The following is a 24,672-nucleotide window of genomic DNA, read 5'->3' as shown; positions in this document are numbered from 1 at the left end:
TCTTGTATGGATATTAAGGGGAACCCCGCACCCAAATTAAAATAAGGAAAGGTGTGGGGCCACCAGGCCCTATATACTCTGAACAGCAGTATACAGGCTGTAGGTTTGTTGTTAATTAGAATCTCTTTGTAATTTTGAACGGGTACATTTTTAACGTGTTTAGCTCCAGCCAAAAAATCTTTTTTAAGCTTTTTGGAAAACATAGGGAAGGGTTATCACCCCTGTGACATTTGTTTTGCTGTCTTTCCTCCTCTTCAGAAGATTTCACCTCACTTTTTGTCCCAATGGATTGGAAAGCATCAGTGGAAAGGAGAAATGTTTTTCCCATATTAACTCTTACAGGAGAGAATTTCCCTTCCTAGGGGTAGATTTATTCTCACTTCCTGTTGTCTCCTTCCGTTTGCAAGTAGGAGTCGTTTGTAAGTTAGTTGTTTGAAAGTAGGGTCCTGCCCTATATACTCAGCAGAAATTTGGGCCTTAGGTGTTGCTGTGGCCACAACACTGTAAGCCCTCACAGGGCTCTGCTGTGAAATATTAGATCAAGAATTGTAATTACATGCCCCTGTTGAACAGGAGCTGAAAAATTAGGCCTTAGGCACTGGTGCTGGTGCCACAACACTGCAACCCCTCACAGACACTCTAGTTGGAATGCAGGAACGAGCCCTGCTGCAAAGTATTGCATCAAAAATTGTAATTACACGCCCCTGTTAAACAAGGGCTGAAAAATTGGGCCTTAGGCACTGGTGCTGGTGCCACAACACTGCAACCCCTCACAGACACTCTAGTTGGAATGCAGGAACGAGCCCTGCTGCAAAGTATTACATCAAAAATCGTAATTACACGCCCCTGTTAAACAGGGGCTGAAAAATTGTGCCTTAGGCACTGGTGGTGGCACCCAGAACCAAAAATGTTCTTACAAGCTATCAGCGTGATGATTGAGGAGGAAGAGGATAATTACTCAGGGATAGTCACTCAGCATCAGCATAGGCAGTCTTTGAAGGGATCTGAGATTTCAAAAAAAATTATTCGGTTACATCAGCATCAGGTGCTTGGTAGCTGGTGGTGATCCAAGACTCATTCATTTTTATGAAGGTCAGTCGCTCGACCAAGTCAGTGGACAGACAAAGTACCCTGGGCATGGGTGAGAGAGGATGAGGAGGATGAGGACGGCTTGGTCATCCACTCGACCAAGTCTTCCGCATGTTGCGGCTCAACATGGCCAGCTGCCGAAAAAAAGGCCAAGCGTGTCCCATGGCCACGTGCTGATGAGGATGCACCATCTCCACGACCAGCACTAGACACAGAGCCTGCTTGCCCTCTCTTATTGGCTTGTGACTGTCTGCCTCTCCTTCTTGGCCTTCCAGACATACTAATGGCCTGTAGCTGCACTAAGCTGGGATATATATATATATATATATATATATATATGTACTGATACTGCAGCTAGCAAAATCAACTGCCTGCCTGTAGTATGAGAACACCACCAACCTTCTACAGGTAGCTTTAGCTGAACACTGTGAGGTGGACGCACCCCACTAACTTGTAGGTTTAGCAGAACACTGTGAGCAGGACGCACTGCACTAACTGTAAATAGTCTAGCTGCCTGACTGTGGTACTAATAGGATCAAAAGAACACCAGCAATTTTCTTCAGGTAGCTGTATTTACTGTAACAAGACAAGCCTGCCTGTCAGTAAGAAGATAACAGAAACGGATCTAGCTGAACACTGTGAGCAGGACGCACCCCACTAGCTTGTAGGTTTAGCTGAACACTGTGAGGTGGACGCACCCCACTAACTTGTAGGTTTAGCTGAACACTGTGAGCAGGACGCACCCCACTAACTTGTAGGTTTAGCAGAACACTGTGAGCAGGACGCACTGCACTAACTGTAAATAGTCTAGCTGCCTGACTGTGGTACTAATAGGATCAAAAGAACACCAGCAATTTTCTTTAAAATACTGTAACAAGACAAGCCTGCCTGTCAGTAAGAAGATAACAGGAACGGATCTAGCTGAACACTGTGAGCAGGACGCACCCCACTAGCTTGTAGGTTTAGCTGAACACTGTGAGGTGGACGCACCCCACTAACTTGTAGGTTTAGCTGAACACTGTGAGCAGGACGCACCCCACTAACTTGTAGGTTTAGCAGAACACTGTGAGCAGGACGCACTGCACTAACTGTAAATAGTCTAGCTGCCTGACTGTGGTACTAATAGGATCAAAAGAACACCAGCAATTTTCTTTAAAATACTGTAACAAGACAAGCCTGCCTGTCAGTAAGAAGATAACAGGAACGGATCTAGCTGAACACTGTGAGCAGGACGCACCCCACTAGCTTGTAGGTTTAGCTGAACACTGTGAGGCGGACGCACCCCACTAACTTGTAGGTTTAGCTGAACACTGTGAGCAGGACGCACCCCACTAACTTGTAGGTTTAGCAGAACACTGTGAGCAGGACGCACTGCACTAACTGTAAATAGTCTAGCTGCCTGACTGTGGTACTAATAGGATCAAAAGAACACCAGCAATTTTCTTCAGGTAGCTGTATTTACTGTAACAAGACAAGCCTGCCTGTCAGTAAGAAGATAACAGAAACTGATCTAGCTGAACACTGTGAGCAGGACGCACCCCACTAGCTTGTAGGTTTAGCTGAACACTGTGAGGTGGACGCACCCCACTAACTTGTAGGTTTAGCTGAACACTGTGAGGTGGACGCACCCCACTAACTTGTAGGTTTAGCTGAACACTGTGAGCAGGACACACCCCACTAACTTGTAGGTTTAGCAGAACACTGTGAGCAGGACGCACTGCACTAACTGTAAATAGTCTAGCTGCCTGACTGTGGTACTAATAGGATCAAAAGAACACCAGCAATTTTCTTCAGGTAGCTGTATTTACTGTAACAAGACAAGCCTGCCTGTCAGTAAGAAGATAACAGAAACGGATCTAGCTGAACACTGTGAGCAGGACGCACTGCACTAGCTTGTAGGTTTAGCTGAACACTGTGAGGTGGACGCACCCCACTAACTTGTAGGATTAGCTGAACACTGTGAGCAGGACGCACCCCACTTACTTGTAGGTTTAGCAGAACACTGTGGGCAGGACGCACTGCACTAACTGTAAATAGTCTAGCTGCCTGACTGTGGTACTAATAGGATCAAAAGAACACCAGTAATTTTCTTCAAAATACTGTAACAAGACAAGCCTGCCTGTCAGTAGGAATATAACAGGAACGGATCTAGCTGAACACTGTGAGCAGGACGCACTGCACTAAATGTAAATAGTCTAGAAGATAACAGGAACGGATCTAGCTAAACTGAATACAGTGTATATATATATATGCAACACCTGGGATGCATATATATACACAATACACTTTAAGTGCAGCTAACTGACTGACTGTCCTGCCTAATCTAGCTAACTCAAATGAAATGACACTGTCTCTCTCTCTCTCTAAGCACACCGGAACACACTGCACAGGGCCGCCGTGCAGGCGGCCTTATATAGTATGGGGCGTGTACTAAATCCCCTGAGCCATAATTGGCCAAAGCCTCCTTGGCTTTGGCCAATTATGGCTCTCTGTTAAGGCGGCGCTGTGATTGGCCAAGCATGCGGGTCATAGTGCATGCTTGGCCAATCATCAGCAAGCAATGCACTGCGATGCCGCAGTGAATTATGGGCCGTGACGCGCCACACGAATTTGGCGCGAACGGCCCATATCGTTCGCAATTCGGCGAACGATCGAACAGCCGATGTTCGAGTCGAACATGGGTTCGACTCGAACACGAAGCTCATCCCTCAGTGCAGCTTCATCAGTGTCCATCAGTGCAGTCTCATCGGTGCCCATCAATACCACCTTATCAGTGTCCATCAGTGCAGTCTTTTCAGTGCCAATCAGTGCCGCCTCATCAGTGCCCATCAATACCACCTTATCCATGTCCATCAGTGCAGTCTGATCAGTGCCGCCTTATCAGTGTCCATCAGTGCCACCACATTAGTGTCCATCAATACCACGTTATCAGTGCCGCCTTATCAGTGTCCATCAATGCCCATCAGTGCAGCCTCATCAGTGCCCATGAATACCACCTTATCAGTGCCCATCAATACCACCTTATCCATGTCCATCAGTGCAGTCTCATCAGTGCCGCCTTATCAGTGTCCATCAGTGCCACCACATTAGTGTCCATCAATACCACGTTATCAGTGCCGCCTTATCAGTGTCCATCAATGCCCATCAGTGCAGCCTCATCAGTGCCCATGAATACCACCTTATCAGTGTCCATCAGTGAAGGAGAAAAATAACCTGTTTTCAAAGTTTTATAACAAATTATGAAAAATGTTTTTTGTTTTTTCTAAACTTTCGGTCTTTTTTCGTTTTGTTTAGCAAAAAATAAAAAACCCCAGCAGTGACTAAATACCACCAAAAGAAAGCTCTATTTGTTTGAAGAAAATGACCGTGTTAATAATAGTCATTCAAAACGTGACAGCGCTGAAATTTGCCCCGGGCAGGAAGGGGGTAAAAGTGTCGGGTAGGCAAGTGGTTAGGGCTACACAGAGCAGTGGACAGGACTGGAGGGTTTAATAACACATTTAGAAAGCGCCCTGTCTCTGCACAGCAATGCACTTTGACAGGAGCCCAGCCGCTGTACACATTGTATACACAGCCCGCTGTCTCCACACCCAGAGCATGCCGGGAGATGGAGTCCAGTCCAGGCACAGTCATGCCAATGGCGGCGGTGGCGGCGGCGCGGTGCATTTCGGGAGGTGTAGTCCGCTCCCCGTTCATTCTGTGTGGCGGGTTGCAGTGGCGGTCTAGTCGGATGTAAACAGTACGGAGAGACCGGGGAGCCGGCCGGGGCCTGACCATGATACACGAGCTGCTGCTGGCCCTGAGCGGATACCCGGGGAGTATCTTCACCTGGAACAAGAGGAGCGGCCTGCAGGTTGTCATTCATCTCCTCACTATTCTATGGGGCCCTTCCTGAGCATGTGTCCCTATGAGATCCACGTATGTGCGGCGGTGTCATGGAAGGCAGGTCCGCGTATGTGCGGCGGTGTCATGGAAGCCAGGTCCACGTATGTGCGGCGGCATCATGGAAGCCAGGTCCACGTATGTGCGTCGTCGTCGTGGAAGGCAGGTCCACGTATGTGCGTCGTCGTCGTGGAAGGCAGGTCCACGTATGTGCGTCGTCGTCGTGGAAGGCAGGTCCACGTATGTGCGTCGTCGTCGTGGAAGGCAGGTCCACGTATGTGCGTCGTCGTCGTGGAAGGCAGGTCCACGTATGTGCGTCGTCGTCGTGGAAGGCAGGTCCGCGTATGTGCGTCGTCGTCATGGAAGGCAGGTCCGCGTATGTGCGTCGTCGTCATGGAAGGCAGGTCCGCGTATGTGCGTCGTCGTCGTGGAAGGCAGGTCCGCGTATGTGCGTCGTCGTGGAAGGCAGGTCCACGTATGTGCGTCGTCGTGGAAGGCAGGTCCACGTATGTGCATCGTCGTCATGGAAGCCAGGTCCACGTATGTGCATCGTCGTCATGGAAGCCAGGTCCACGTATGTGCGTCGTCGTCATGGAAGCCAGGTCCAAGTATGTGCGCTGCGTTTGCGTGTGTCGCGTATTCAGCAGTTTGAGTTGGCTGCTGGACCTGTGAGAGATGTGAATAAAGAAGTGCTGGAACCATTTTTTAAAAATCGCCATGCTATTCCGCATGTGTGAATATGCGTTTTTTTTTTTAAAAATTTAAATAAACATGTTCTACTTACCTGTTCTGTGTAATGGTTTTGCACAGAGCGGCCCAGATATTCTTCTGAGGTGCCCTGCCGGCACTTCAGGCCCCTCCTCTTCGGCGGGTGTCCCCATGGAGAAGCCGCTTTCCCTGGGGGCGCCGGCGTGGGCATTTTTTTTTCCGAGTCCCACTGCTGCATCCATTGACACAGAGAGCCCCGCTCCCGTGTCACGGCTTTTGATTGACGCTACCGCTGCTGCAGCGCATACTAGCTCATTATAAAATACTCATCTTAGAACGAGGTCTCGACATTTGTTCCCGGTCCACGCCAAGGGAGCTGACATGTTCCCTCTGTGTTTTTTCCGGGTATCACGGCTCTGGCACTGTGAGTGGCCAAAGCCGCGATTACGTCACTCCCGTGCATACGCGTGGGAGTCTTCTTCCCGGCAAGGTCCAGCAGAAGCTTCTGCCAGACCTTCACAGCGCATGCGGCACTGACGTCAGCGGCTGCATGCAAAGTAAATATCTCCTAAACCATAAAGTAAATGAACCTCCTAAACCTTGTGGACATTGTTCACAAAAGAGTTGAAGCTGTTATAGCTGTAAAGAGTGGGCCAACTCAATACTGAAACCTACGGACTAAGACTGGGATGCCATTAAAGTTCATGTGTGTGTAAAGGCAGGGGTCCCAATACTTTTGTTAATATAATGTATGTAGATGCACGTTTCCTTTGAAAAAGGTGAAAAAGTCCCCAACCCTTCTTTTTTAAAAGGTGCCCCACAGAACCACATGGTGCTGCAACACCATGCAGATTTGTGTGGGGGTGCAATAAGGAATTAATGGTGCCCTCAGCACCTGCCAAAGAGCCAAGCATTTCAGTGCCCACATTTATGAACCTAGTCTTAGGGAAGAGGAAGCCTCTTGTTGGCCCAGTCAAATCGCACGACAAGTCGCTCCAATGTGAACGATGACTAAAGGGGCAGAGTACCCATAAAGAAGACCTGGATATATTGGAGGAGTGCTGGTGTTTCCAATGGTACATTTAATACCAGGAAGCGCTTATTAACGCTCTTGTGTAGGCAAGAAGTAGAGCTGCATGATTAATCGTTAAAGAATTGAAATTCTACACCCCCCCTCCTGATCTTAAGACAGCATTTCCCCGATTCTAAGTGAAGATAGTTCTCTGCTCACTTCTGACAGCTGACAAAATAAAAAATCCAGGCAGCCTTCCAAGTTTATCTCAACATGGAGAGAAAGAGAAACATTGTAACATTTTGTTCTTAGATAAAAAGGAATGAACTTCGATCTGTAAATGAGGGCAGTTTAACCAATTAAACCGACTAAGCCTTTTTTCTGATACTTGCTGCTTACAAATTAAAATCAGTATTTACTTGGAACCCCCCCAAACATCATATATATATTTTTTTAGCAGAGACCCTAGAACAGGGATAGGCAACCCCCGGCACGCAAAGCCTCTTTTGCCGTCACTCGACTCCCTCCCCAGAGCAGTGCAGGGAAGTGTCAGTGAGACAATAATGGATTACAATTTCAGAATTCCCCACACCGCACTGAGGGGGAGGCACTGTGCCCCCCACACATTGTAAAAGATGGGAAACATTGTTTGGTTCTCTAACTTTGCTGTAGCTGCGATCGTCATCTTTTGTGATGGGGAAGAGATTGGGTGCAGTGCTGCGGGGGGGTCCCTGTTTCCAGGAGAACTGTTGTTGGCCACTGCTAAAGCCAATCACAGTCCTGCTAGCCCCGCCCACCATCTGGAGGAAGATGACTTGCTTGGTTGTCACTACCAATCTCAGAAAGAAGGGATTTCACTGTGATTGAGAAAACCACAATCAGGTGACAGTTTGTGGAATTACTGTTGAGCCTTCTGGGAACTTTGTTGAAATTATTCAAGAACCTTTGTGTTACTACTGAATCCCAGCACTCTGTGTCCCTTTAAGCCACAGCCAGTATTCAGTGCAATGAAAATCGCACCCAACTTTTGCCGGGGCGCTGAGCGCCACACTTTTCCTCAGCTGCGGGGGCCCAACTTATGATCCTGCACACAGGCCCACTGCTTTCAGAAAATGCCCCTGACCTCAGCCCATCATTGTGCATCCATTCCAGATGCTTGTATGTGACATCACATACCTTCTGTACATCACATACAAGCACGTGGGCTGGATGCGAGAGGTGGATCAGCAGGATGAGTGTGCCAGGTAAGGATGCGCTCCGGCGTGTTCGCACACTCCACGTGTAGAGCCGTCCAGGAAGCCGGCACAGCACTGCGCTAATCACAGGCAGTGAGACATTTCCCGATCTCTGCAGCCACGCATCGGGAAAATGTCTCACTGCCTGTGATTAGCTCAGTGCCGTGCCGACTTCCTGGCGGGCTCTGCACATAGAGTATGCGAACACGCCAGAGCTCATCCTTAGTGCCAGGACAGGTAGATTTGTCTCATCTCTTTTTTTTTTTTTTTTTTTTTCACCACTTTGCATGTCATAGATGAGAAGAGGGTACAGCAGTGGGAAAAATGAGCATGAGGGGTTCAGATGTGGGCGAGAAGAGCAGGAGGGTACAGTGGTGGAAGAGATGAGATGGGGGTTGGTTCAGCAGTGGGACAGATGAGTGGGGGGGGGTTCAGTGGTGGAAGAGATGAGAAGGGGGTTCAGTGTTTGGGCAGAAAAGCAGGGGGTAAAGCAGTGGGGCAGATGTGAAAGGAGGTGTATTGGTGGGGCAGGAGAGCAGGGGGGTACAGAGGTGAGACAGATGTGCAGGAGGTACATTGGTGAAGCAGATTCAGTGTTAGGACAGATGGGAAGGTGATTCAGTAGTGAGACAGAAGAGCATGGGGATGTGGCGGTGGAGCAAATGTGCAGAGAGGTACAATGGTGGGGCAGATGTGCAGGAGGTACAGTGGTGGGAGGGACGAGAAGGGGGTTCAGCGGTGGGACAGAAAAGCAGGGGGTTACAGTGGTGGGACAGATGACCGGGGGGGTTCACTGTTGGGCCAGATGAGAAGGGGGATCAGCAATGGGTTAGAAGAGCAGGGGGGTACAGCGATGGGGCAGACGTAATAGGAGGTGCATTAGTGGGACAGATGAGCAGGGGGGTACATTGGCGGGGCAGAGGAGAAAAGGAAGTACATCGGTGGAACACATGAGCAGGGGGTTACAGTGGTGGGGCAGAGGAGTAGGGGGAACAGAGGTGGGACAGATGTGCAGGAGGTACATTGGTGGGGCAGATGAGAAAGGGGGTTACAGTGGTGGGGCAGATGAGCAGATAAGTTCAGTGTTAGGACAGTTGAGAAGGTGGTTCAGCGGTGAGGCAGAAGAGCATGGGGGTAGGGCAGATTTGCAGGGGGTTACAGTGGTGGGGCAGATGAGAAAGGGGGTACATTGGTGGGGGAGATGGGCAGGGGGTTACAGTGGTGGGACAAATGAGCAGGGTAGTACACTGGTGGGGCAGATGAGAAAGGGGGTACACTGGTGGAGCAGATGAGCAGGGAGGACAGTGATCTGAGGTGTGGAATTACATGAATTGGGGCTGATCTGAGGCGTGAGAGTGCAGGATGTTAATTTCTCACTACTAAAGTAGTTTACAGCATTTACTTTATAAAAAATCCTTTTTCTGATTGAGACTATATGAAGTTGAAATCTTTTTGTTATAAAATCGGCACCCTCAATTTCTTTGAAAACATTTTTCGGCACACTGTGCTCAATAGGTTGCCTATCCCTGCCCTAGAAAATAAAATGGTGGTCAATGCAAAATTTTATGTTACACTGTATTTGCGCAGCGGTCTTTCAAACACAATTTTTTTTGGAGAAAATACACTTTAATGAATTAAAAAAAAAAACTATACAGTAAAAGTTAGCCCAATTTTTTTGTATAATATGAAAGATGATGTTACGCCGTGAGACCGCGATCTTTATTCTAAGCAAAAAAAATTGTGATTCTGATTTTAGCCAGAACCGTGCAGCTCTAGCAAGACGTCACATGACATCTGGTGAGTGTTGTGTGCTGGAGAGTTTCCAAAACACACGGGATGATTTGCCTAGCTTACACATGGTGAATTCATATGAAAGAACATTGGTCATTATTTGATTAATGGACTTTTGTGGCTGGGAAGAGCACAAGAGCGCTTTTTTTTTTTTTTTTTTTTTGTGGACAAATTATCTAAATTTACTTATTTAAGAAAAGTTATATGGTGTTTTAACTTTGTCTTGTCTGTATGTTTTTTTTCTATCAACGAGTTACTTGGTTAAAGAAAGTAGCTGCATTATTCACTTTGAGTTCTTTGGTGCTTTTAGTTCGGGTGTCACACATTATTTAAAGTATTGTTTTTTTTTTGGTTTGTTTTAGGTATCACAAGATCTACCCTTTCTCCATCCCAGTGAAACCAGTGTATTGAACCGTCTGTGCAAGCTGGGAACCGATTACATCCGTTTCACGGAGTTCATTGAACAGTACACAGGGCATGTTCAGCACCCGGTAATAAGATCATGGACTGCATACTTTAGAAAACTCAGGATGAAGTAGTCAGATTCAGAATATTTTATTAATCCCAAAGGATAACTATTATGATAAAGTATTCTGTAAGGTATACTGGCAAGCTTGTTTAGTGAAGTTGTACAAAGTGAAATGACCAATAGTGATCATTGATAAATCCTTTTTAACTGATCTGTTCTCTGTATCCATTGCTCTTTGTACTGCCTTGTTGAATGAGAAATTGTCTTTAAAATGGTTCTTCAGTCGTTTTTGCAAAAATTAAGTAATCAACTACAAATCCTGTAACTGCTGACTTAGTGTTGCTAAACGCACAACAGTAAAATCAGTCTGTATATGAAGTAAAACATGCTTTGTTATACTCACTGTGAAACCTGAGGGGTTAATCCTTCGCATTGTGTAAAAAGGTTGTTTGAACCGCCCCTTCTTCCACTGTCCCCAATCCGTCTCCTGATAAGACTGAGCCTTTGGAGTCACTCTGCACATGCTCAGTTTGGTGTGTATTGGGGTTGGAACTTTGGTGGAATCACCTAGGCAATTCCAGTTGAAGTGGGAGCAGGTACCTGACAAAACTAGGTACCCTCTCCCAAAAAAAAGAAGTTTCAAAACTGAGGGGAGGGGGGCAGGAGGACATAAAGTGGAACTTCCTATTTTTAGGTGAAGTTCTGCTTTAAAGCTGACTCCAGCCTTACCTTCCGTCTTGCACAATTCTATAGGATCCTCTCTGTACTGAAATTGCTTACTCTTGATTTTACTGCACATTGTGAGCTTCTCACAGTGTGCATTGGAAGCTGCAGAAAGTAGGATAGAGCTAGCCTCATTTCCTGGCTGAAGGATAGCCAGTATCATCTAGCTCTTTCCTCCCCAGCCTCACTGTCCCTGGCCCGCCCCTTTCATTCATTGGAGTTCAGTTCTTTCGGTTACTGAGGCTCAGCATCACATGTGGGCATTACCATACCTTCCTGTTTTCAGGAAGCTATATACAGGACCCTGTCGCCCCCTCCCACCCACCATAATCTCTCTTAATTGAATAGGGAAGTAAAGAGACCCAGTGGTTGTGTTACTGAGTCTAAAATAAGGTAATCGGGAAGGTTTTATTTAGTATTTTTTTTTTTTTTTTTAGCATGTTGGTTAAAGAGGAACTAGGGAAGGCAAATAATAAGCAGATTAAAACAGCTTTAAAGTAGACTTGTACTGTGAAAAAGATGTGGGCTGCCATTGCTGGTCTTTTGAAAACAAGTTATCTGGTTGTTTTTAGAATCAGCAGGTGATCCGGGCAACTGGCATTTTTAAAAGTAGTCCGCACACTCTGCATGTTCTTGTAGTACAGATTTCCTTCATGGTATTCTAGACCTAAACTATATAGACCTAAACCGTAAGCAATGGGAAGTCTTCCCAATGGAGAGGTGTAAGGAGGGCAGCATTCTAAATGCAGGTTTCTTTACTTCCAGCACATAGAAAACTGATGTTTTGAGGATGTGCAGGTTGTCTTTATCAAGACAATAATATCCTGTGTGTCCAAATCTTGGTTTGTTTTGAGCCATAAGTATATTGTATTTGCAGTGTTGGCTTATGTGCCTTTGCACCCTTGAATGGCACTACAGTTGGCCATGCACCCCCATATGTTTTCAGCTATTTATGAACATGTGTAGGATGGCACTCTAAACATGTCCGTCCAATGAAAATACTGACAGAGGTTCTGTCCCTTTCCTATTCTATTAGTTGTACTTTAAAAGAGAAGTATGAGGTTTTAAAATAATAAATAGACATACTCACTTAGGTGGATGCAGCATTGGTCCCACACTGCCTCAAAGAGAAAAACAAACACTCCTATGCACAAGTGAGTTACCAGGTGGACTACATTTTGTAGTGGATAATGCCTCAGGCTTTACTGCCCTCAGGGATAGGGGTATCCTAGCAAAAAAAAAAAAGGGCGCACCAACCTTGTGCATTATCCTTGGATATATTTTATTATGTTAAAAATTAAGTAAAAAAACTACTTGCAAACATATGGAAGAAAACTCGCAATACAAATAATCTCCAGATGACAGCAATTGGTCTTAATGACAACAGACTCCAGATGATAACAGAGGAGATTTCAAGGCCTCCTTCAAGGCCTAGGCTCAGAGGAAGAAGGTAATCCTTCAAAACGCGTCAGTTGGCAGTGGCCCTTGAAATCTCCTCTGTTACCATCTGGAGTCTGTTGTCATTTAGACCAATTGCTGTCATCTGGAAATTGTTTGTATTGCGAGTTTTCTTTCATACGTTTGTGAGTAGTTTTTTTTTCCTTAATTTTTAATATATCAAAATATATCCAAGGATAATGCACAAGGTTGGTGCGCCACTTTTTTCTTTCTTCCCTTTTTGACTGCCTCAAAGACCTCTGATTGCTTGTTTGTCCGTCTTCAGTCAGCAGGTGACTGTCAGTCACCAGCTTTCTGCTCTGCCCCTCCAGTGCTCACCGGGGCACTGGGCTGTGGAGGGGGTGGGAATGGCTGGCTCAGACTTTGCATGGCTTGCTGAGGGGCCGAGCCAGCTGCTGGTCAGGCAATTAAAGTCGGAATCTCTCCACAGTCTGAACTGGCTGAGTGACATTAGCAGACTTTAGCACAGTGTCGGCTGAATACAGGTCACAGGAGTGCAGAACCAAGTGCGTTCCTGTGACATACAGGTGAGGTAGGGTCAAAAGAGCTTTGACCCTACTTCTCCTTTTGAATCTGATTTTAAAGGGTTATTGAAAATGACATACAGTATTGTGTTCGAGCTCCTAATAACATTCACAGATATATTCAAGAATATCCACAATTTGTTAGCGTTGCTCTAAAGTACTAATAAGTTAGAAAGCAAAGTGCCACTCAGTAGTTTACTTCTATAGTATTAGTGGATAGGAGTTCATATGTAGGAAAATATCACTCTGTGCTCCAGATTTGACCTTCTGTTCTAAAACTTTCCTGAAGCTTAAAATAAGTTTTTGTGTCCTAATTTATAAGATTTTTTAACATGTTACTGCAATTTAACATGTTAATAACATGTAAGTCATATTTAACATTTTTAAATTTGCAGTTTACATTAAAAAATACCTGATAATCCTGCCATGAAAGTGCTTGTTAAGGTATTTCCCTTCATAGGTTGACAATGCTCTGTCCCTCTGGCCTGATTGTTTCCCTGCTTTGTCACGCTGTCACACCCACTACCTTGTTTTTAATGCACAGTATTTTAACAAACTAAGACCCCTTTCACGCTGGAGCATTTTGCAGGCGCTATAACGTTAAAAATAGCGCCTGCAAAACTTCCTAAAACAGCTGCTCCATGCACTCCAGTGTGAAAGCCCGAGGACCGGTGCGCTGCCGGGGGGTCAGAAAAAGTCCTGCCAGCAGCTTTTTTGGAGCGGTGAAGGAGAGCGGTGAACTCACCGCTCCTCCACTGTTGCTCCCCATTGAATATAATGGGGCAGCGCTGCAATACCGGCGGCATTTTGCGGGCAGATTTAACCCCTTTTCGGCCACTAGCAGGGGGTTAAAACCACCCAGCTAGCGGACGAATAGCGCCGCTTTACCGCTGATGCTCAGGATGGCACAGTGTGAAAGGGCTCTAAATGTCTTTAAGTTATCTACTTTAATGTTTTTTTTTATTGTAATTATTTATTTTTCTATTTCAGGATCACCACCCTTCTCAGCAGGGGCAGGTTGGTCTGCATGGAATTTACTTACGAGCCTTCTGTAGGGGTCTGGACTCAATCCTGCAGCCATACAGACAAGCTTTGTTAGACTTGGAGCAAGAGGTATATAAAAATAGAGAATTGTGAAACTTCTTTCTTTCTCATCCATTGAGGGACACAGCAGTTCAGATACTGTCAGGTTATACTGCTGCCTACAGGAGGATTGGACACTGTGTAACCAATTTTTGATCATCCTTTTTTTTTTTTTTTTTTTTTTCTACGATTTTGTTTGTGGTTTATTTCCATTGACCTAAGTATTCCTCACTACATTGAGCTGGTCTCTACATAGCCGTTATCCGGATCAGCCTTTCCTCTGCTTGGCTTTATACAGTGGGGAAAAGAATTATTTGATCCCCTGCAGATTTTGTAAGTTTGCCCACTTACAAAGAAATACAAGGTCTATAATTTTTATCATATGTGTATTTTCAATGTTAGACATAGAATATCAACCAAAAAAATCCTGAAAAAAACACACTATACACAATGTTACAAATTGAGTTGCAGTTCAGTGATAAAATAAGTATTTGATCCTCTACCAACCAACAATAATTCTGACTCCCACAGACTGGCTACAGTATGTGCTCATGTGGTACACAGATTAGTCCTGTCAATGTAAGAAGTTGCTCCTAATGACAACTCGTTATGTGTCTTTCTTCCATTTAAAGCTCACTATCATGGACAAGACCAAAGAGCTGTCAAAGGACGTCAGGGACAATATTGTAGACCTGCACAAGGCTGGAATGGGCTACAAGACCATCAGCAAGAAGCTTGGTGAGAAGGAGACAACTGAAGAAATACAAAATAACCAATACTCGCCCTCGGTCTGGAGCTCCATGCACGATTTCGCCTCAAGGGGTAAGGATGATCATGAGAAAAGTGAGGGCTCAGCCCAGAACTACACAGGAGGAGCTTGTGAATGATCTCAAGGCAGTTGGGACCATAGTCACCAAACAAACCATTGGTAACACAATATGCCACCATGGATTAAAATCCTGCAGCACCTGCAAGGTCCCCCTCCTCAAGAAGGCATATGTACAGGCCCATCTGAAGTTTGCCAATGAACATCTAAATGATTCAGAGAAGGATTGTGAGAAAGTGTTGTGGTTAGATGAGACCAAAGTTGAGCTCTTTGGCATTAACTCGATTCTCTGTGTTTGGAGGAAATAAAAATGCTGACTATGACCCTAAAAACACTATCCCTACAGTCAAGCACAGAGGTGGAAACATTATTCTTTGGGGCTGTTCATCTGCTAAAGGTACAGGCCAACTTTACTGCATTGAGGGGCCAAAGCACAGAGCCATGTATTGTAAAATCTTGGATGAGAACCTTCTTCCCTCAGCCAGAACAATGAAGATGGGTCGTGGATGCATCTTCCAGCATGACAATGACCCAAAACACACCGCCAAGGCAACAAAGGAGTCGCTCAAGAAGAAGCACATTAAGGTCGTGGAATGGCCTAGCCAGTTTCCAGACCTTAATCCTATAGAAAATTTATGGAGAGAGCTGAAACTTCGACTTGCAAAGCGACAGCCAAGAAACCTTAAGGATTTAGAGAGGATCTGTAAAGAAGAGTGGGCCAAAATCCCTCCTGAGATGTGTGCAAACCTGGTAACCAACTACAAGAAACGTCTCACCTCTGTGCTTGCCAACAAGGGTTTCTCCACCAAGTACTAAGTCATGTTTTGCTTGGGGATCAAATACTTATTTTACTCACTGAACTGCAACTCAATTTATAACATTTGTATCATGTGTTTTTTCTGGATTTTCTGTCTCTATCATTTAAATTACACCTATGATAAAATATTATGGACCCTTCATTTATTTGTAAGTGAGCAAACTTACAAAATCTGCAGGGGATCAAATAATTTTCCCCGTTGTACATAGACCCCTCTGAGCTGAATGCTGTGGGTCTGTGTTGGAAACGGTCTGCTATCTCTGGGCGAAGTTACCTAGCTTGGCTCCTCACTGCAAAGGTGTCCAGAGTCGGCGTACCTTCAAGTTCCTCATCATCAGACAGGGAGTTAACCCTTTTTTGTTCCCCTTTGGGAGTGTTGGGGGGGGGGTGGCCCTCCTCTCAAGGTTGTCCATCTTTATCCTATTTTTTACTCTATTTCAGTCCTCTTTATTGTTGTGGTTGTAGTTCTTGAGCAGTCTACTGTGTCTGTCTCTATGGACTAGGTAGCACCCGGTGTAATCCAGATGGTAGAGATGGATTCCTATCCCTGTATTTGAGGGGATTCGCTTATTGGAGAACTATTATTGGTGGGGCTATCTTCTGGCTTTCCAGAACAGGTGGTTCCTCTCATATCATGGGATCCTGCCTTGGGAAGGTCTCCTGTTTCGGACTCCACTGGATACAATCCTGCACTGGTCCTGCTGTGCCTTCACTACTGAAAAATAGAGCAGTCCTTCCTGTGACAGGGCAGGTAGAATTGGTTCCTGAGCCTCATTCACACCTCGGCGTTTTGTACCTTGAAGCTCCAAAACGCTGGAGGGGAAAAAAAAATCTATTATTCTCTATGGAGATGGTTCACATCTCCACTCCAAGTCGCCTGAAGCTCAAAAAAGTTCTGGAGCTTTTTTTTTGTAGCTTGAATCAGGCAGATTTGCGCGGTTTTTTTGGGCGTGTTCTTATTCTCATAGAAATTAATGTAAACGTGACATTCGCGCCTTTTTGTGCACATTCAAGTGTTTTGTCGAGCCTTTTTTGAGCGTATTTCTGCTCAAACGAAAAAAAGTAAAAAATAAAATAGTAATAATATATGAATAAATAAATGTAAAAGAAATACACAAATAGCTACAAATCATCATAAATTATGTAATAACGCTTGAATAAATTAATTAACCCCTCACCTTAGAAAATATTTTGTTGTTATTAAAAATAATACTACTAATTAAAAAAAAATAAACACCCGAACAAAAAAGTTAATTTATTAATAATAATTATTTAGTGTTGGAGTGTTTTAGTTATTATTTTTTATTCTTTTTAAGGGGGTAGGGGTTACCTATTATTTATTGAATTTATGATTTTTGTGTATTTATTTTACAATTAGTAGTAGTAGTAGTAGTAGTAGTAGTAACCCCTTACCCCAACGAAAAAACATTATAATAAATTAATAATAAAAGAACAAATGATGCATCAGATAATAGTTTTCTCTATTGGCTAATAAAAAAAAGCAAAAAACCCCAAAAAGGCTGTATAAAAAACGCACAACTTGCGCATAAAAGAGCCCAAAGACTCTTTGATCAGGTGTAAATGCAGTATCAAGGACAATACCTTGGCAACCGATTTCTTTTAACTGGTAGCCTCTAGACATGGAGGAGAGGTTTATGCATGTAGGAGTGCCTTAGATCCTGTGTGGCAGGTGGAGGTCTTTGCCGGATGCTCCTGTGCTTCCCTGGATTGTCAGGAGGTGGAATAACTACTTTCCTACTTTCCAAGGATATTCTCTGCCAAAAACTGCCACTGTAGGCAACAGTATAACCCTACAGTATGTGAATTCATGTGTCCTTCAGTGGACTCCAAGAAAAATTCTGTTTTTCTTTATGCCAAGTAATGTCACTGCTCTGGAACTAGTTTACAGTCCAAGAGTCAGAAAAGTGAACTTTTTTTTTTTTTTGCTTGCTTTTTTATCTAATTGTTTTTATTTTGTTTTTGTTTAAATGCAGTTCTTGGCTGACCCACACCTTTCCATTTCACATATTAACTACTCCCTGGATCAGGTGGGTGATTAGTAGCAACTGGTATCATTATTTGTATTGTTTTATTTGTGTACAATAATGAACCTGGTGGAGCTAAGTTTTGGAGGGGGTGGGGTTAAAGCAGACCTGAACAAAGGTTGAAGGCCCATGTACAATCTGAATCTGAAATTGTGAGGCTTCCACAAAGATCAATTTTAAATTGATTGTAAGGGTTCGTTTTAAAAAATAAGTAACAAACGTATCATACTTACCTCCACTGTGCAGCTCCTTTTGCACAGAGTGGCCCCGATCCTGCTCTTCTGGGGTTCCTCGGCAGCTCTTGCGGCTCCTCCCCACATCAGATAACCCCCTGGGAGAAGCGCTCTCCCGGGGGGGTTACCTTGCGGGTACGCTCCCGATTCCAACATTCGGCGTCCATAGAGGCCAAATGCAGGACTTGGCCCCGGCGCCCGCATCATTGGATTTGATTGACAGCAGTGGGAGCCAATAGCTATCTATCCAATCAAGAGCCGAGAAACCTGGGCAGAGAGCGCGTCCCCGCCGGGTCAAGTTTTAGGGCTCAGGTAAGTAAAACGGGGGTGGGGGGCCGGTCACTGCCAGGTGTTTTTTCACCTTAATGCATAGGATGCATTAACCACATGCCGACCAGCCGCTGCAGTTGTACTGCGGCAGAATGGCACGGTTGGGCGAAACAACGTTATGTAACGTTGCTTCATCCTCTGGCCACTAGGGGGCGCACGCGCGTTGCCCGAGCCAATGCGAGTGCCCGGCGGTCTCGATCACCGCCGAGCTCCCGTAATCGCTCGGGGCACACGGAGAACCCGGAACTGTGTGTGTAAACACACAGTTTCCAGTTCTCTGAGGGGAGAACTGACAGATCGTCTGTTCATACATGAACAGAGGATCTGTTATCTTCCCTGCACAGTCCCCATCCCCCTTCAGTTAGAACACAAACTAGGACACACTTAACCCCTTCACTGCCCCCCAGTGTTAACCCCTTCACTGCCACTGACATTTTTACAGTAATCGGTGCATTTTTAATCGCTCTGATCGATGTATAAATGCCAATGGTCCCAAAAATGTGTCGAAATTGTCCGACGTGTCCACCATAATGACGCAGTCACAATAAAAATCGCCGATCGCTGCCATTACTACTAAAAAAAAAAATAAATATAAATAAAAATGCCATAAAACTATCCCCTATTTTGTAGACGCTATAACTTTTGCGCAAACCAATCAATATACGCTTATTGCGATTTATTTTTTTTTTTTTTTACAAAAATATGATAAACTGAGGGAATAAAATGTTTTTTTATATATTTTTTGGGGATATTTATTATAGCAAAAAGTAAAAAATAATGCTTTTTTTTGTTTATAGCGCAAAAAATAAAAACTGCAGAGGTGATCAAATACCACCAAAAGAAAGCTCTATTTGTGGGGAAAAAAGGACATCAATTTTGTTTGGGAGCCACGACGCACGACCACACAATTGTCAGTTATAGCGATGCAGTGCAGAATCGCAAAAAGTGCTCTGGTCTTTGGCCAGCCAAATGGTCCGAGGCTTAAGTGGTTAAGGTGAAAAAACACGTAGCTTTACAACCCCTTTAAGACTAAAACAGTCACTTGGTGCCTGCAGGTCAGCTATAGAACTGTTTTAGGCTATGACAGGTCACTTTAAACCCTGTTGTATTGTTAAAGGAAACTTCTAGAGAGAAATATGAAGACTGCCATTGTTGACCTCCAGAAAATTCTGGTTGTTATGCTTGGTATGATTTCACTACTTTCTTAATCACTGCCTTGGTTCAGTTAGCTTGGATCTCTTTTCCATGGCAGAAAGCATTGGGTAATGATGGCAGCCGTGCATCTAGCATTTTCAATAATGGCATCCTACATATTTATCTCTGTACAGGTTTTGTTTAAAGGCATTTTTTTTTTGAATACAGTGGAGAAGGAGGTTCACTTTCTCTATTTGTCCTGTTTAACATTCTCACTGAAAGTGAGAATACACCAATTTTTAGTTTTCACCAACACAGGAATAGAGGGGAAATCTTCCAATGGGGACACAAGCTCTGGTGGCAACCGCAGATTACCTCACCTTAAAGGCATTTCCTGTCACTTCACTGTTTTGGCTATGGGACAAGGAGTGAAGGGAAAATTCCCCAATGGGACACATGGCAGGGATTATAACCCTTCCAAAAATGTTTGCTTTTAATTCTACATTGCAAAACTATAAATTGATATGATGATTTTATTTTTCAGTTTCACCTCCTCTTCCCATCAGTAATGATTGTTGTGGAGCAAATTAAGAGTCAGAAGGTATGTACTATTGTACTTCCTATTAGTGCATCTTGTAAGCATAAAGGATAAGGATATTCAATTTCACTGGAGTAAGTAGATGGAGCCCACAGGCAGAGCACATTTATAAAGGTCAATTAAATCTGACATGAATTCTGTTTTGTTACAGTATTCCTTATAATACATCAAAACTAGCCAGACTATAACAGATATTAGCATATACTGAGTTACAAACACATCAATTTCAGACAAACCTCCATCTAGAAGCATGCAGTGTTTTTAGCGTGATGGCTGGTATGAATTTTGACAGTTAAAAGGCCCACTGTTGATATTGATTGTGGCTAAATGTTAATGGGTTGAACCACCCACTGGGTTTTCTTGCTTTGTGGGCTTATGTGATTAAATTACCCTGCATGAGTTCCTTACCTCACCCCTGTCATTGCAGCAAAATAATTTTTTGCTGCAATGTCTACAATATATCCTTGAAGGATTAGTTCACCTTTAAAAAAAACAAAAAAAACTTCCTCTGCAGGTAAGGGGTGTTTGTATATAAAAACATTACAAACAGTGCTGCTCTGACTAAAATGTTCTTGCTATTGGTGTAGGCCATTTACATTCCTCCCAAAGCCTGACTAGAATATTTCCAGGATGTTGCTTAACATTGCTAAGTGAGGCCTAGTCGTTACTGCTCACCTTCACCGTCACAGGAGTGAGCTTTTTCTTTGATTTAAACTTCCTTGAATTTTCTTTCTCTTCCCTGATGCAGTAGCTCTGAGCTCAGAATTTGAGAGCTCACTCACTGTGATGGAGGAAGTGAGCAGTAATGACTAGGCTTTACTGTCCTGGGAGTATTCTAGTCAGGCTTCAGGAGGTACGTAAATGGCTATACACCTATAGCAAGGGCATTTATTCAACTTTAGTCGGAGCTGCTTAGTTTTTTTTTTTTTTATGTACATATGCCCCTTATCTGCATAGGCAGTTTTTTGGTAAGGGTGAGCTAACCCTTAAGTTCACCTTTTTCTAGAAAATGGTCTATGCAGTCAAGTGGGTATTAGAAAACTGTGCAGCTCTGTAAAATGTTCATTATTTTTATTGTCATACCTGTATGCCATTTGGCCCCCTTTTCAGCCTGGCTGAAAACTCCTATTTTTTAATATCTACAGGGGCCCATTGACTGCATAGGCTATTTTCTGGAAAAGGTAAACTTAGCATTTAGAGCAAACCTGTTCTCAAGGACTTACAGTTCTTTCACTGTAAAGCAGGTGCTATAATGAGCCATGGCATACCTTTAGTTTCAAAGCCTTAAGCCCGGGTTCACACCTATGCAAATTAGATGCGGCTTACACCGCATCTAATTCGCAGGACATTTTAAAATACATTCATATGAATGCATCTGGTTCACATATGTGCGTTGCATTCGCACTGCGCATTGCACAAAAAACATGTGCGTTTTTTGGGCATTGCGGTGCGAACTACAAGCCTATTATCTCCTATGGGAACGCATCTGATTCGCAGATGCATTGCGTTCTGAACAAGGAATTTCTACTTCTCCTCACTACATCTCCCCCCCCCCCCTCCCTCCCCCTTTCCCTGCTCTCTGATACTGAGCAAAAACGCAATGAATCCTTTGAACAGGAGATTTTTTTATCTCCCCAGTGAAACCTAAGCTTCAATTCGCACCGCACATGTGTAAAACAGGACTAAATGCTTCCAGAGCACCCCTGAGGTAACCATAAGACCTTATGTACACTGGATGTTAACGCCACTTTTTTTGTTTTGATGTTTTTTTTTTTGTTTTTTTTTCTGTGTCTAAACGCCCCTCAATGTTAATCTGAGTCTAGGCATTTAGAGGCAGAAAAAAACACTGCCAGCGCATTCAGGAGCGGCAGCAGTTTGACAGAAAAAACGCTTGACGTGGCTAAACATGTGTAAACGTGTCTAAATGTGTGTAAACACTAGGTGCGTTTAGTGCAATAAATTATTATTCTGGCCAATGAAATGAATTTATGCTCAAGTGTTCGACACGCCCATATGTGTTTACAAAAACGCAGCTTTAGGCACATTTTTGACAATGCTTTTCTCCTGCCAGTAGAAAGGCTTTCAGGAGAGACGGGCAAACACCCAGTGTTTATGAGGCCTTAAAGCAGATCTGACATCATATTTCCCAAGCCAGAGTGATCCAGTAATAGACCCAAGCACTGACACTCCAGAGCTAGGGGTGACTATGCAACAATCTCTATTTGCATTCCAGGGACCACTGGTCAAGGATGGTGTATTATATTACTGTTTACAGCATTGAATACATTTTTATGACTTTATAGTCGTCTCTTCCTTGGAATGCCATCTCTACGCTTTGATATGTTTCCATTGTATTAAGAAATCATTTTATGTCAAGTAATTTTGGAAATGAACCACTAAATGAAATGTCATGTCATGTTGACCTTTTATACCAACTATCTGAAGTGTATATTCCTGTATGGACAGGAGTAAGAATGACATTTCACAGTGTTAGTAAACAAGTCATGTAGTCTAGTGAAGGTTATATGGGGTAAACCAAAGTACATTATTATAGAATGAAAGTTAAAGGATAGGTTCACCTTTTAAAAAAAAAAATATATGAATGGACATCTTTTTGCAGGTAAAAAAATGTGCATTTATTTATTTTTTTACTTTGAGCCTGGAAAGCATTTTATCCATGATCAGCAGATCGCGGTTGCCATGCCGGACTCCTGCAGACTTCTCAGTGTATCTGTCTGCTCATACCTCATACGGGCAGACAGACAAACACTGACAGGAAGAATGAACTACCAGAGCGTTCAACCGCACCATGGTAGTTCATTGAAATTACAAGGCTGTCGAGACTTGTAGCTCCCCATTCATAGAGGACTGTGAATCAATGACGGAGACGGAGGAAATGCTGCAGCTGCGGAAACATATTGCATGTTCCACCCTAAATACGAGTGGAACATGTAACATGTTCCATAAGGTGAACTTCTCCTTTAACATTAGCTATGCAACTGCATATCTGGTACACTTTGTAGCAAAATTTGTATTCTGTTCTTCGTTGCAGATTCATGGATGTCAATTGTTGGAAACAGTCTACAAGCACAGTTGTGGGGGTCTGCCACCTGTTCGGAGTGCACTGGAAAAGTGAGAAATCCTTCCTTTTAGTTTGTATAAGCTACCTTCATGAAGCCTTAGGATTCTCAGGCAGATGTTTCACTGAGAATGTGTGAAGAGACCTCTCTCCTGTATTGCAGTGCCTCTGTAAACTGCTATGGTGTTCTCCCTGGTCAACAAGTACATGTGCTGCGCAAGCACGGAGCACTTCGTTTTAGCTTCATCAAATAAGTGAAATAATCAGTGCTTGTCACGTAGAGGATTTCAGACATGTTGGATGGCCTCTGTGTATAGCAATTAGGGTTGCTACGATACCAAGCATTTGTATGAGTATCGGTACTCGTGCAAATCCTCCGATACCCAGAACTGATACATTTTGGCTCGGTTCTTTCAGCTGTCAGCAGGATTTCCCTGCTAACAGCTGAAATGTAAAGAAAAAAATGCCCGAAATTGTTGGTTGTTAAGGAGCGGGACTGCTGCGTCCTTAACAACCAATGACATTTCAGCTGTCTGAGTGTTCGTGAGAGCCGGGGGTTTGCTGCAGCAATGTCCTCCAACATGCCCCCAGAATTCTACTGGCAGGAACTGAATAATGGGAGGTGCCCAAGAGATTTCAGAACCTGAGTCCCTTAGGCTCCGGAGGGTTACAGTCCGGTGTGGTGAGTGGAAAGTATATGCGGGCAGTACACAGCCCTGCTGCAGAGGAAGCTGGCTGCATGTGTGGGTTGGGTGCCCAGCGGTGGAGGTCATTGCTCTCCGTGCATGCCCTTCTTACCCAACTGCCTACAGCCTATGTGCCTTGAGCCGGCACTGTATTACCAGGGATTGGGACAGGACCGTGCACTCCTCTCTGCCCTGCACTCTTCAGGAGAAACTTCCATCGCTGCCTGTCCTTGCAGCTGTGCGAGTCCTGCAGGCTCTGCACACATAAACTTTCCAATAGACAAGTGCTGGGCTGGGTGCACAGGGGCAAGAGGCATGGAACAATCACAGGTTGTGCAATCACAACACACTTCTTTCTAAGGCTTTCTGAAGCAGCAGATCAGACCTGATGTCAGCCTTTGATTGTCCCTGACAGATAGGGGCTGTCATCTGCAGAGCTTTATTGAAGGCTTTCCTTTTACCTAGGGTTATGCAGTGCCTGCAGAAGTTTGCACACATACATGGCCAGTTCTTTTTTTTTTTTTTTTTTTTTGCACTTGTTTTTTTTTACACAAATAGAGCTTTCTTTTGGTGGTATTTGATCACCACTGGATATTTAGGCCAAAATGTATTCTGCTACATGTCTTTGGTACAAAAAAATCACAATAAGTGTATATTGACTATAGGTATCGGTAATTGGTATCAGTGAGTACTTAAAAAAAAAAAAAAAAATTAAAAAAAAGTATCGGTACTCGTGCTCAGTGTTTAATAAAATGGTATTGGTGCATCCCTAATAGCAATAAATGCTTTTGAGAGCCAAATGTGCCTGTTACTGAATACTTGACCCTGCATGAGCCAAAAGCCATTGAAGTGTGCTTAAATATTCCAAACTGCAGGAGGAAGCTTAATCCAGCTTCTGTGGACAGCCTTGCATTTTTCTTGTGTTTGTACAGTGTGGCAACGATGCAACT

At 44.1% G+C, this 24,672-nt stretch overlaps 1 protein-coding gene across 1 annotated transcript in view; it reads left to right on the top strand.

Annotated features, from left to right (window-relative positions):
* The first annotated feature begins 4,713 nt into the window (after positions 1-4,713).
* The window catches only part of TUBGCP4 (tubulin gamma complex component 4), a 60,543-nt gene continuing 40,584 nt past the window's right edge, over positions 4,714-24,672 (top strand). Inside the window, exons 1-6 of the mRNA XM_073618556.1 lie at positions 4,714-4,942; positions 10,080-10,208; positions 13,882-14,004; positions 17,612-17,665; positions 19,904-19,960; positions 23,010-23,089. Coding sequence (XP_073474657.1) covers positions 4,865-4,942; positions 10,080-10,208; positions 13,882-14,004; positions 17,612-17,665; positions 19,904-19,960; positions 23,010-23,089 — 521 coding nt within the window. The 5' untranslated portion in view covers positions 4,714-4,864. The remainder of the gene's footprint in view (positions 4,943-10,079; positions 10,209-13,881; positions 14,005-17,611; positions 17,666-19,903; positions 19,961-23,009; positions 23,090-24,672) is intronic.

Source organism: Aquarana catesbeiana, linkage group LG03, assembly GCF_042186555.1.
Source record: "Aquarana catesbeiana isolate 2022-GZ linkage group LG03, ASM4218655v1, whole genome shotgun sequence".
NCBI classification, from domain to species: Eukaryota; Metazoa; Chordata; class Amphibia; order Anura; family Ranidae; genus Aquarana; species Aquarana catesbeiana.
This window is presented reverse-complemented; position numbering and strand designations above follow the sequence as displayed.